This window comes from Daktulosphaira vitifoliae, unplaced genomic scaffold (assembly GCF_025091365.1).
Source record: "Daktulosphaira vitifoliae isolate Bord-2020 unplaced genomic scaffold, ASM2509136v1 Scaffold_72, whole genome shotgun sequence".
Classification (NCBI taxonomy): Eukaryota; Metazoa; Arthropoda; class Insecta; order Hemiptera; family Phylloxeridae; genus Daktulosphaira; species Daktulosphaira vitifoliae.
Window position 1 is genome coordinate 32,676 of NW_026099641.1, and position 13,243 is coordinate 45,918.

The 13,243-nt window shown below is 23.8% G+C and overlaps 1 protein-coding gene across 1 annotated transcript; it reads right to left on the reverse strand.

Moving 5' to 3' along the window:
* Positions 1-4,508: 4,508 nt before the first annotated feature.
* LOC126909000 (uncharacterized) lies at positions 4,509-9,872 on the reverse strand. The gene is made up of 3 exons (XM_050691359.1): positions 9,678-9,872; positions 7,693-7,926; positions 4,509-5,009 (listed from the first exon to the last, which is right to left on the reverse strand). The coding sequence occupies exons 1-3, from the start codon at positions 9,850-9,852 to the stop codon at positions 4,846-4,848; spliced, it is 573 nt and encodes a 190-aa protein (XP_050547316.1). The 5' UTR covers positions 9,853-9,872; the 3' UTR covers positions 4,509-4,845.
* Between the last annotated feature and the right edge of the window lie 3,371 nt (positions 9,873-13,243).

Here is a 13,243-nt window from a genome sequence, read left to right on the forward strand (position 1 = left end):
CCGCCGCTGTTGTCATCGTGTATTATGTTTACTTCGATTATTTTATTTTTCCTTACTGTATATACATATATTTTCTTTTAGTGTTTATACGTCTATTTTAGTGTTATAATTTTGTTTAATAAAAGTCTACCGCCATTTAAATAATTGTGTGTTGTAAGATATACCCACACAAGTTTATATAGTTTCTGGTTGTATATAAATTTGTAAGTGAACATTATTTTCGCTTTAATGTGACACTGAGACGGTATTAATTTTACTTTGATGTATTTTTTTTAATTAAAATTAAAAAAAATTGTAGGTTTTGAAAAGTAAATAATAGAAAAAATGTCGAATTAAAAATGTATAGAAAATTAAATTTAAAACAACGGTTAAATGAATTTTTTTTATGTTTTTATAATGAACGATTTATAAATTAACAGTTTTAACGGTAAGAATAGAACATATACATTTTTATTTTTTTAGGGCTAAATAAAAACTTTTCGAAAATTTTTGTATGTATACTGTTTATAGAAAAATTATATACCTACAAAAAAGGTCAAATAAACTTTTTTGCAAAAGCTAAAGTTTTTGAGATAGATATAAAAAACTAAAAAATCACCCTTGGGGGGTTATTTTTAACCCCTTTGGGGCACGTCTTAGAGTTGACCAATCGTCTCCAAATTTCGTACAATTTATTTTTTCATTTATTCGAATAATTCTAGGGGGTGGCACTTTGTAGTTTTTAAATTTTATAAATAAGGGACACCCTAATATATATTATAAATTATATATATATTATAAATATCTTAAATTAGAGCTAATGTAATATACTTTAATATGAAAAAAAAATGTTTGAACTTTAGTTTGTCTTCATGGTTAAAATGGCAACTATATTCAAAAATATATTATTTATGTGTTCAAAATCTGGGTTATGTATTTTATTTTATTTTATTTTAAAATACCTTACAAAGAGAGTACACAGATTTTCACAAATATTATATAAATCAAAATTGACATACCATATATAGTTGAAATTATTTAATATTTTTTGCTTCTTTTAAGTCGAGAAAAATAAATTTTAAATTTGAACTAGCCTAAATTGCCATTTTTATTGATAGACGAATGCAACGTACAGTTGTTTTGTTGGTAACACTAGTGTATCTCGCCCTTGGGGTACGATATTCAAACGCGCCTGTGGCAATGAATTTTTTCATTTTTAGAGTTAAAAAACAATTTTTAACTAATTTAATTTTTATTTTATTTAGAAATTCAATGAATTTCAGGGACCCCATCACTGTAATCTCCCGTCGTGAGAGGACATTTCTTATTCATATTAAAATTATTTTACTAAGTGTTATTTTTTTGTATCTGTCATTAATTTTTTTTCAANGAATTTCAGGGACCCCATCACTGTAGTCTCTAAATGGGTTTAGAAAAGTATATTCTGGTCCCTGGTAAAAATTCTTTGTAGACCAGTGTATTTTTTCATAAGTAACAATAATGTATTCATATATTATACATATAAATGTAAAGAAAAAACCACTAATCATGTGAACGTGTCAAACTATGCCACGACTATACTGTGATGTAATCTCACTGTGCTACTATTTTTTTTTTTATAAAAATTGTTAAATCCAAAAAAAAAAAACTAAAATCAGTTTTGGAAAAATTCTTATTTAAAAGCAAGACGCTCCTAGTTTGTAAAAAAAAATAAATAATTTATTAAAACCCACTAATATTTTTTTTTTATTGATATGGCAACCATAGTTTAAAAATAAAGTATTAGCTACATTTTATTTATCACATTACTATTTTCATGAAATTTTATGTTATATCAATATACGATAAAATTATTTAAAATAAATAATCTACATCTTAATAAATATTTATATATTCCTAAAAATAAATTTTTTAATTAGAAAAAATTTAACAATTTTCTTTTATTAATAGTTAAATAATATCTTTTTACCTCGTCCAAAGGTGGATATTTGAAAAGAATTGCGTTTGAAAGACTACTAGTTAGGTACATCGAGATGAAAATAAAGAAAAACATTTTTGGTTTGATAAATTGACGTTTTCGAATAAAACTAATAAGTTAAACAGTTGAAATGATAGATTAATTTAAATTCTATTTATTTTATAACAATACTCTGTTGATTTAGTGTTAAAAAAACGTCATTTTTAAGTATTTTTAAAATAGAAATAAAAGCGTTTAATAAATTTAATTTTTTTTTTAATATATAATAATTCTTATTTAAAACTAAGTAAAATTTTATTTATTAATATAGGTGCAAAAACTAGTTTTATATAATTATTTTATTGTCATCATTGTACTAATAATACAAGTATGAACTTGTTTTCATTTGTTTCAGTTATCACTAAAAACTAAAATTTAAGTCTATAAATTAATAAGCATTGACGTTTTGCAGTTGTTTTTTTTTAATTGCTGCTAAATTTCTCAATAAATAATCATAATAAATTATCTATTTAACTTAAAATATAGCAATAATATTATTTTTAATTTTTATTAATTTACAAAACCATATGTTTTTTTGCATATTTTTTAAACTATTCTCTTTAACTAAAAATCATTTATTTTGATTTATTTTATTGGTCATGTTTCTTATTTACCACTCTGCTGTATTAATAGTTATATGATTTGTAATGTAACCCACAATATGAGAAAATAGTCGTCACTCCTAGTATTCGAAACATTTTTCGACACACTTACCTTAAATTAATGCTTATATAATAAACAATATTTAAAAAAAATACCTCTAAACTTGTTTTTGTGGTTAAAATAAACATCAAAGTTAAATTCAAAATAATTTAATAAATTATAAAATTATTCACTAATCTTAAAAACTTATACCTTCTTTTAAAAATATAATTCATGTTAAAGTATATGATATTTTGAATATATTAATAAATACTTAAATTAAATACTTTTCAATTTTAATTTTTTTATTTACGTTTTCAACAATTGTAATTTTGATATATTATCTTAAAATTGCTTTTTTATAAAACAAAACAGGTGTTTAATAATATCGTAATGTATGGGCTTATTTTTACTCACATAAGACAGAATTATTTTAAATCTTAAATACATTATTTTTTTCAAATTGATAACTCGAAGAAAATTTTTTTTTAATTTTCTATTTTTAATAATATTTAATACCATATTTTTTTTTAAGAACTGCGAAGTACAAAAATTTTTAAGACACTATGACAAAATTTTATTCATTTTGATAGCTTGGCTATTATTAAGTGTTTCACGCTTTTCTACAGTATTATACCATAAGATAATTAGCTCATGATTAGATATAACCAAAAATTTATATATANAGTGGTTGATTTAGTATAAGAATTGAATATTATAAATATATATATTAATACTGTTGTATTTAAATATAGAACAATCTTTTTGTTCTAAATTATAGTTATAATAGTTCAATAATAACGCAAAATGTAGTTAATAAAGATATAATCTATCAAAGTAAAATTATATAAAATATTGATACACTTAAAAACCGGATAAATAAATAATACACAAAATGAAAACTTAAATTCACAAAGTATCACGCGGAAAGAGATTACCTTCGGTACTCCCGAGGTCTTCTCTTTCTCCCCCTTTTAAATTCATTCCATTTCGTGTTATATACTAAAATATATTCTTTTTCTTTTTATAAAATTCATATAGTAATCATTTTCAAAAATTTTTATAAATATTACTTAAAGATCTAGTAAGAATAATTCGGGGAATTACATTTAATCTAAACATTACAAAAGTGTTCTACTTCTAGGTTTACAAATAATAGACTATATTATATTTTTGTAATAATAAATCAAGAAATTCATAATTAAACCAAACAATACAAAAATGTCTTGTTTTCAGTTTTACAAAATTGTGACCTATATTACAATACTATAATAGTTCAATAATAACGCAAAATGTAGTTAATAAAGGTTTGCAATTTTCATCAGACCCGCACAATGACATTCCTGAGATATGATAAGAAAATCAATTCAATCCGTTCATTATTCGCCTTTTTACGAGCTATTTTTTTTTTTTTTTAAGTCCACGCGCATGGTTTTATAATATATTTTTTCTCATATATGATGAATGAGTCTATGAGTTTATCGTTTAAATTGGGATTCATCTATGACAACTATGCTGGCCAACGTTAAATCGCAATTACCAATATTTTTATCAAAATTAAATTTTTTACATAGTCTCACGTATAATAACCTGCTGAATTTTTTTTTTAATTATTCTATAATATAAACACAATTATTATAATTAGAAAATTAATAATTTTTGTGTATAGCAGGGGTGTATTTAAGGGAGATATGGGCCCCCCTTGAACCAGCGCTATCAATATTTTTTTAGGCAACTTCTAATAAATAAGGACCTAATGTCCTTTTTTTCCATCATTACTTCAATTTTTAGCAAAAAAAATTCTATAACAAATTTTTCATTCAGGTTAACTTAAATGAATTTTGATTGTAAAATAAATTTAAACACATTCACAATTTATATATTTATTTCTATTCTATCGCAATGAATTATTTAATTAAAATCGTATTTATTATAATGCAAAAGTATTAATTATTTTAACAAAAAGTAAGTGGATTTTTTTAAAATTTATAAAATTGAGTTAAGGGTGTTCAGACAGATAAAAGAATACACTGAAGTTTATAAGGAATAATTAGTGACAGTAACTTTGCTAAAGAAGGATTAGTGAATAAGTGAATAGCAAAAAGGATCTTTAGGTTTTATATAATGTGTCACAAACAGCACGAACGGAGATTGGACGACTTGAATGTTTCATACTTTTTGTAGACACATTCATCATGTAAGGCTATCTAATCTCTCATATTTTTTTGTTGACATATTCTCTTTTGTGCCTTAGTCCAATCAATTGTAACCTCCAATTCTGCTAACCTAAAAGCTTTATTTATAGAGCCTTTTATTTGTTTTAAATCATCAAGTACTTCATGATAATATTTCGCGTACATTTCTCTGAATTCTAAGAAAAATAAACCAAAATATTATTAATTGATTAAAAGAAAATAGATGTCAGTTTTTTAATTAATACTGGAATAATTCAACTTGATAAATTAATAAAATAACTTTTTATCAACTATAAATTTTTAGATAAGCCCTATAATTTAAAACGATTATCGATAGTATAAAAATAAGCGTATAGAACGGCTATTTTCATTTTTTTCAAACATTTTAGCCATATGGCTTGGCTTTTCTAGATAACGAATCAAAAGTTATTTTACTAATATAGGGTCAAGTGGGGTAAATGGAAATGAAATTTACATGTTTTACAACTTTTATTAGATTCATGTAGTAATAATTTTTTTTAATTTTGGTTTAGATAAAAACTATTTAACTATATACAATATGTGTCTAACATTTCAATCAAACGTTAAAATAGTTGATTATTTTAAGAGAAAAAAATAATATAAAATTTCATAAAAAATTTACATTTGCTCCATAATTCTGGGGTGAATGAAAATAACTATTTCCAACAGCAAGTGTTATATTGAACAAACATATTGGGCAAATGAAATTGTTCTATTACAGCTATTATTATATTATTTCATATATTCGATACCTACAAACTTCCATTTGTCCCACATACTATAATGTGTATTGGGTAAATGAAAATTAAAGTATAGTTGATAATGTTATAAGCCTGGAGCAAATGAAAATTTGTTTGAATTACATAAATTACAATTAAATTAGTCAAATAATTAGGTAATCTTTATTATTTTAACATAATTTAGTACAGTTTAATGCTTACTTACTATTTCATAAACTTTCAAAATATATTAACAGTCTTTTGTTTTCATATAATAGTGATAATAATAATTTAACATAAAAAATAACAATGTAAAGTAAAAATTATAAACAAACTAACAGCATTTTTAGTTTCAAAATATATCACATAAATTAATGTATGAATAAGTATGTAACATAGTGCCTAAACTGATTATTTTTCATCGACATTTATGTATCCAGGAAATGTGTATATCGTTTTTCTGTTCTTCTTATGTTCAGTTGGTATTGGTAATATTGCAAGAATCATCTCTACTGTAATATCTGATAAGTCATTTTCAACAATATAAAAATCAGTTCCAATTTCATTATATTTTTTTAATCCTCGGACTAAAATACCCCCATCATCTTCATCTATACGTTTAACTATACATACATACTTAAAATGTTGTTTCTTACGGTTCCCTCCAATAAAATCTACTAAAAGAAATACTCCAGGTTTTATTTGAGACCAAATTGATGTATTGTATAAAACTTCTTCCATACTTAAATCTAATGAATTGTCATTACAATCATCTTCTGATGAATGATAAACTACATCATCAATATTATCAATTGATTGTTCCAACACAATATTTTGTGCATCTTTAATAGCTTTCTTATGTCTCCCAAGTTTACTAGGATATTTGATTAGCTTTTTCGTTGAGGTTGCTTCCTCCAATTATTTTAACACATTTTTATTTGTTAAAACTTCACCATACTTTGTTACTCTAAGACGAAGAACTTGGTCTTTTGTAACACAAATTATATTGTTAGTTTTATATTGTATTAATTGAATTGAAAAAATAGATATTATATCTTTTGGGTTTACTGAGATATTATTACTTGATGTTGGAAAAATTTAGTCCATAAAAGTGTTTGACATTGAAGGTTCTAATGAAATTTTATTTTCTACAACTGTTAATATGTTTTTTTTTATATAATTACGCACTCTGAAGTTGAAAAAAAAATGATAAAGATCGTAATATTTCAAATTATATTTGTTATTAATATTTCCATTTACCCCAAAACCAAATTTCCATTTACCCCAATTGATTTTTATTTTGTGTTTTACAAAAAAAATATAATTCCATAGAAAAAGTGATATTAAATTAGTTTTAGGGCCGTATAGTAAATAAGTAAATATGAAATGACAATTTAGTTCAAACTGTACTGTTCTACTTAAATTTTTGATGAAGATGCCCTTCTCAAAAGCCGTTGAGCAGAAAATATAATCTAAAATAATCATAAACACTNGCCGTTGAGTAGAAAATATAATCTAAAATAATCATAAACACTTTTTCGAGTGATAACAATTTATACATATCCTCAAATTTTCCATATTTTTATCATTGCACACTATTATACCTTATGTGTACTGTGGTTATAATNTGCACACTATTATACCTTATTTTTACTGTGGTTATAATATTACCGAATTCTATAATCACTAATAATTTATTTTAAATAATATTTTTTTCCTTTTGCCCCAATTTCCATTTACCCCACTTGACTCTATCATATATCAGATGAAATTTTTTATTTTAAAAGTTACCTAAATAAAAATAATGCATATAATTTTATTTAGTAAAATTAATTTTATAGTAAATTTAGAAATCCTTATTTCAAATTAAGGGATATTTATATCAAGTTATAAAAGTGAAATTAAATAGAATTTGATGGCATATAGGAATCTATTGCAAATTATTCCATTTGGTTGGCTATAAATGAAATTAGTAAATTAAGATACCATTCGCCATCCCGACGACAGATAAACTATCATTTTTGGAGTCACGAAAACTTTTTGAAAAATATCACATTGTCCTTAAATGGATACTATAAAGTCTAAAAGTCTTAAAAATTATACATAATATTTATTTTACCTTCAAAGCTGATATCTTGTTTGTCAATACTTTCATTATTTATTAACTTAGTAGCTTTATCTTGCGTGATTTTGAAACTAGTTTCATCTATAGCTTTTATTAATTCGTTTGTAGTCATCTTTTTATCTTTGTTGAGATATTTTTCATAAATAGTTTTTAATCGATCCTCAATTATTTGTACAACTTTTTTCACTTGTTTCGAAAATTGATCCAAATTCATAATTTTGTCTTCATCTGAAGTAAAAATTATGTGTTATCAATTCATTTTTATTTAGAAGTAAAGTGGAAATATCAATAATTTTATAAGTAATAATCACCGACTGACATTTAAATATCACTTAATATAATTAATTTATTATAATATTATATAAAATAATTTATATTAAGAATAGTTTTTATATTACTTGAAAATCTAATAATACTTCCTAAGACGTTTAAATTATTATATTGATTAAATATTATGAATACAAAGTATTAGTTTGAAGTAAATTTATCGAAATATTTTGACTAAGTACGACAATAAAGAGATAACTTAAGTCATCTCATTATTATTACCGCAGAAACAATAACGTTAATATAAGAAATTTATACGAATGATCAAAATTTCAAAATTATTAAAAAAAAATAATAATAGAAGAACTTAAGTTATCCTAATAAATCTTATGAGGTATCATTGAAAGAAATCAGTTCTGTGACAGCTGAGAAAACTTGGCAACAGACACACGAATAAAACCAAATCATAGTAAAATTAATACCATCTCGGTTCACATCGAAGCTAAAAATAATTATATTAGAACTTAAATTATGAAATGAAAATAATTTTATGATACGACTGTGGTAATATAAGTACTTGAAGCACGATCGACCATGATATAATTATTGCTATTTGTTTATTTTTTAATTATTTAAAAGTTTAATTAATTAATTATTTAATTTAAGCTTAAGAAACTATGCAATTAATGCATGACTACATATGGAACTAAAGACTTATTATATTAAGGGTTACAAAGTGATTGAAAAAAAAATTTATGGTGATATATACATTTGTTATATTAATAGATCCTACCACGGTTGTTGATAAAATTTAGTTAGTTGAATATTTTATAAATTATACATCTGTATTTGTCATTTCATATTTTTATGTGTAGATACCTTCCTAAATTGGCTACTTTTAATATTTATTTTCAACTTGTTTCTGTTATAGTATTATATTAATACATGAAATTTATACGAATGATCAAAATTTCAAAATTATTAAAAAAAAATAATAATAGAAGAACTTAAGTTATCCTAAAAAATCATTTGACGTATCATTGAAAGAAATCAGTTCTGTGAGAGCTGAGAAAAATTGGCAACAGAAACACGAAAAACACCAAATCATAGTAAAATTAATACCATCTCAGTTCACATCGAAACTAAAAATAATTATGAAATGAAAATAATTTTATGATACGACCGTGGTAATATAAGTACTTGAAGCACGACCGACCATGATATAATTATGGCTATTTGTTTATTTTTGAATTATTTAAAATATTAAGGAATACAAAGTGATTGAAAAAAAAATTTATGGTGATATAAACATTTGTTTTATTAATAGAACCTACCACGGTTGTTGACAAAATTTAGTTAGTTGAATATTTTATAAATTATACATCTGTATTTGTCATTTTATATTTTTATGTGTAGATACCTTCCTAAATTGGCTACTTTTAATATTTATTTTCAACTTGTTTCTGTTATAGTACTATATTTAAAATTAAAAAAAACTATTTTGCAATTCGGTGTGTGTTACTCGGAAACGCCCTCATTTTTGAGGAACCATAGTCCATCCTTCTAGTTTTTTCTACTTTAAACACTATCTTAACTCAAAATGATGTATTACCTTGAACGATACAAATAAAACATATGCAAATGTATTAAATTTATCAGAATTTATTAAAAATAAAATTTAAATTTATTATCATAATTAGAATTTTACTTACTATTTTTAACTTCGTCAATGAATAATGTTAAAATTTCACTATTATTCAAATTATGTACCAATCTAAAAAAAATCAATAGCGTATAAAATTTCTTTAAGTCCATTACTTGATTATTCATTGTATTATCTTTATACAAACGTTCCAAACCATTTCGGGTTCCCATAGTCAATTCCATGTCCTAAATAGATAATTAAATGTCATATAATTGAATTATATGAATTATGAGTTAGTAATAATATGAATTTAAATTTTTAAATAAAACAGTTTTAAACACTATTAAAATCAATTTCATAAAAAACGCATCGATGCCAAATTTGTAGATAGAGTTTAATATTTATATAGAATTGTTGGATTACTCTAAAAGCAATCAACTCATATTTCCTTAAGCAAATCCCGATGAAAACTTTATGATTTATTGGTAAATTACATAAATAAATAATTTTTATAAGACAAATATAAAAATATAAGAAAAGAAAATATTTATAATTTAAACATATATCTTATATACAATATTTTTTTTGTAAATGAGGGAAAATTAATGGGGCACTTATCTCCCATAAATCTATCTAGCCATAGACATTACCCTCTAAAATTGAAAAAAATTCCCACATTCCCGTAAATGGGGGAAATCATTCAAAAAATTACAATTTTAAAAATCGCTAATTTTCGAAATTTTTTCAATTTTTTTTCTTAAAACTGCCATAACTTTTTTAAAAATAACCAAATCAATATAGTTTTTTTTTATATAGATGCATGATGTCCTTACTTTTCATTTAGAATATTTTTTTTTTATATCTGACCCTTACCTGCCCACAGGGGTTTTTAAAATGACAACTTTTTCCACTTAACTTTTGAAAATGTTTTCGAAAGTCTGACACTATTTTATATATCTTAAATTAAAGCTAATATAATATACTGCATTATGAAAAACAAAAATTCGGAATTTATTTTGTCTTCATGGTGAAAATGGCTACTATATTCAAAAATATATTATTTATGTATTCAAAATCTCGGTTATGTATTTTATTTTATTTCACCTTACAAAGAGAGTAACAGATTTACATTTTTAACTTTATAATGCTATAACTTATTGAAAAAAGTATGGATCAATAAATTTATTTTGAGCATATAACAATATACCCACAGGACCAATTAAAATAATAACTTTACTACAAACAATTAACTTTGTCAACTTGTCTTTTGAAAATTTTCCCGAAACACTGTCACTTATATATATATATATATATTAGGGTTTTTAGCTTCGATGCGAAGCGGAGAAGGTATTAATTTTACTATGATGTGTTTTTTTTTTTTATGTCTGTTGCCACTTTTTCTCATCTCTCACTGGACCGATTTCTTTCAAAATTACGTCAAAACATCACAAATCGTATCTAGTTGAAGACATTACCCTTAAAAATTGAAAAAAATTCCCTCGTTCCCCGCAAATGGGGGAAATATCCAAAAAAATTACAAATTTAAAAATCGCTAATTTTTGAAATTTTTTCACTTTTTTTTCTTAAAACTTCCATAACTTTTTGAAAAATCAACAAATCAACATAATTTTTTTTTATACTAAAACCTTAGATATTTACCTTTCATTTGATATCATTTTTTTGAAAATCTATCACTTAACCTGCTCATTGGGGGGGATTTAAAATAGCAACTTTTTTACAAAAATTAACTTTTTCAACTTAATTTTTGAAAATGTTCCGGAAATACTGCGTCCTTTAAACATATATCAAATTAAAGCTTATTTTATGTACTACAAAATGAAAAAAAAAAATTTGTCCCGACACTTTTTTTTCTACATTTAAACGGCTGCCGTAGTTAAAAAAACACTATTTTTGTGTTAAAATTTTCGATTTTCGATTTTAAATTTTCAACTTAAAAATGCTATAACTTTTTGAAAAATGTATATATCAGCACAATTTTTTTTTCTAAATACATTATAAGTACATCTTTCATTTGACATACTTTTTATTAAAATTGGACAATTTCCCCTTATATAGGGGGTGTTCAAAACTTGAAATATTGTAAAAAACATAGATCTTTTTCAACTGAACTTTTGAAAATGTTTCGGAAATACTGCGTCCTTTAAACATATTTCAAATTAAAGCTTATTTTATGTACTATAAAATGAAAAAAAAAATTTATCCCGACGACCTATTTTCTATGCGCAAATGGCTACCCTATTCAAAAATATGCTTTTTTAACAAATTTTTTTTTTTTAATTAAACACTATCTACAGATTTGCACCGAAGCGTTTTTTATGATAGTGATTTTAATCACTGTCAGATATCATCTATACTGGACCTAACTATGCCACGACCCCACTGTGCCACCACCCCACTGTGCTATTTTTTTTTAATATTTGTTAGAGCCATCCCCTAGAATTATTTGAATACATGAAAAAATAAATTGTACGAATTTTGGAGACGATTGGTCAACTCTAAGACGTGCCCCAAAGGGGTTAAAAATAACCCCCCAAGGGTGATTTTTTAGTTTTTTATATCTATCTCAAAAACTTTAGCTTTTGCAAAAAAGTTTATTTGACCTTTTTTGTAGGTATATAATTTTTCTATAAACAGTATACATACAAAAATTTTCGAAAAGTTTTTATTTAGCCCTAAAAAAATAAAAATGTATATGTTCTATTCTTACCGTTAAAACTGTTAATTTATAAATCGTTCATTATAAAAACATAAAAAAAATTCATTTAACCGTTGTTTTAAATTTAATTTTCTATACATTTTTAATTCGACATATTTTCTATTATTTACTTTTCAAAACCTACAATTTTTTTTAATTTTAATTAAAAAAAATACATCAAAGTAAAATTAATACCGTCTCAGTGTCACATTAAAGCGAAAATAATGTTCACTTACAAATTTATATACAACCAGAAACTATATAAACTTGTGTGGGTATATCTTACAACACACAATTATTTAAATGGCGGTAGACTTTTATTAAACAAAATTATAACACTAAAATAGACGTATAAACACTAAAAGAAAATATNAAAAAAAATTTTCAAACAATAAATGGCCTTGGCCATCCAACGAGCATGATGGAATTTTAAAATAAATTCTACGTAAAACNGATGGAATTTTAAAATAAATTCTACGTAAAACTGATTCACCAAAAAATATTAGGACCATTTCTAAAAGTTCCTTATAGTCATCTCGAGGCTGGTATTTTTTAATTGTTCAAAACTTAATTTCAAAATATCGTCTTTTTTTGTTTATAATTTTTCTAAAATAACAGTATCATCTATTTCACTTAAGTAATTTGTTTTAATTATTTTTTGCCAAGACTTTTGGAATATATTGAAAATAGGAACATCTGTTTCAGATGACGTATTAAATACTTCAAAAACACTTTTCAATATAATTTCATAAATGTGATGCCTGCATGGTAAGTATAACATATTACGCCCTAACATTTGCATGGAATTTATTTTAATATTCCTGGCCCTATCCATAATGCTCGTTGGATGGCCAAGGCCATTTATTGTTTGAAAATTTTTTTTGTTTCGCGGCCAATTTGAAATGTCAAACAAAGAG

What these genes read in the sequence shown, in the direction of transcription:
- LOC126909000 (XM_050691359.1), bottom strand. Translation starts at nt 9,852, where the DNA reads ATGGAATTGACTATGGGAACCCGAAATGGTTTGGAACGTTTGTATAAA. An exon ending in CATTGACGAAGTTAAAAATA is followed by an intron (nt 7,927 to 9,677) that starts GTAAGTAAAATT and finishes TTTTTACTTCAG; the next exon opens with ATGAAGACAAAATTATGAAT. An exon ending in ACAAGATATCAGCTTTGAAG is followed by an intron (nt 5,010 to 7,692) that starts GTAAAATAAATA and finishes TATTTTTCTTAG; the next exon opens with AATTCAGAGAAATGTACGCG.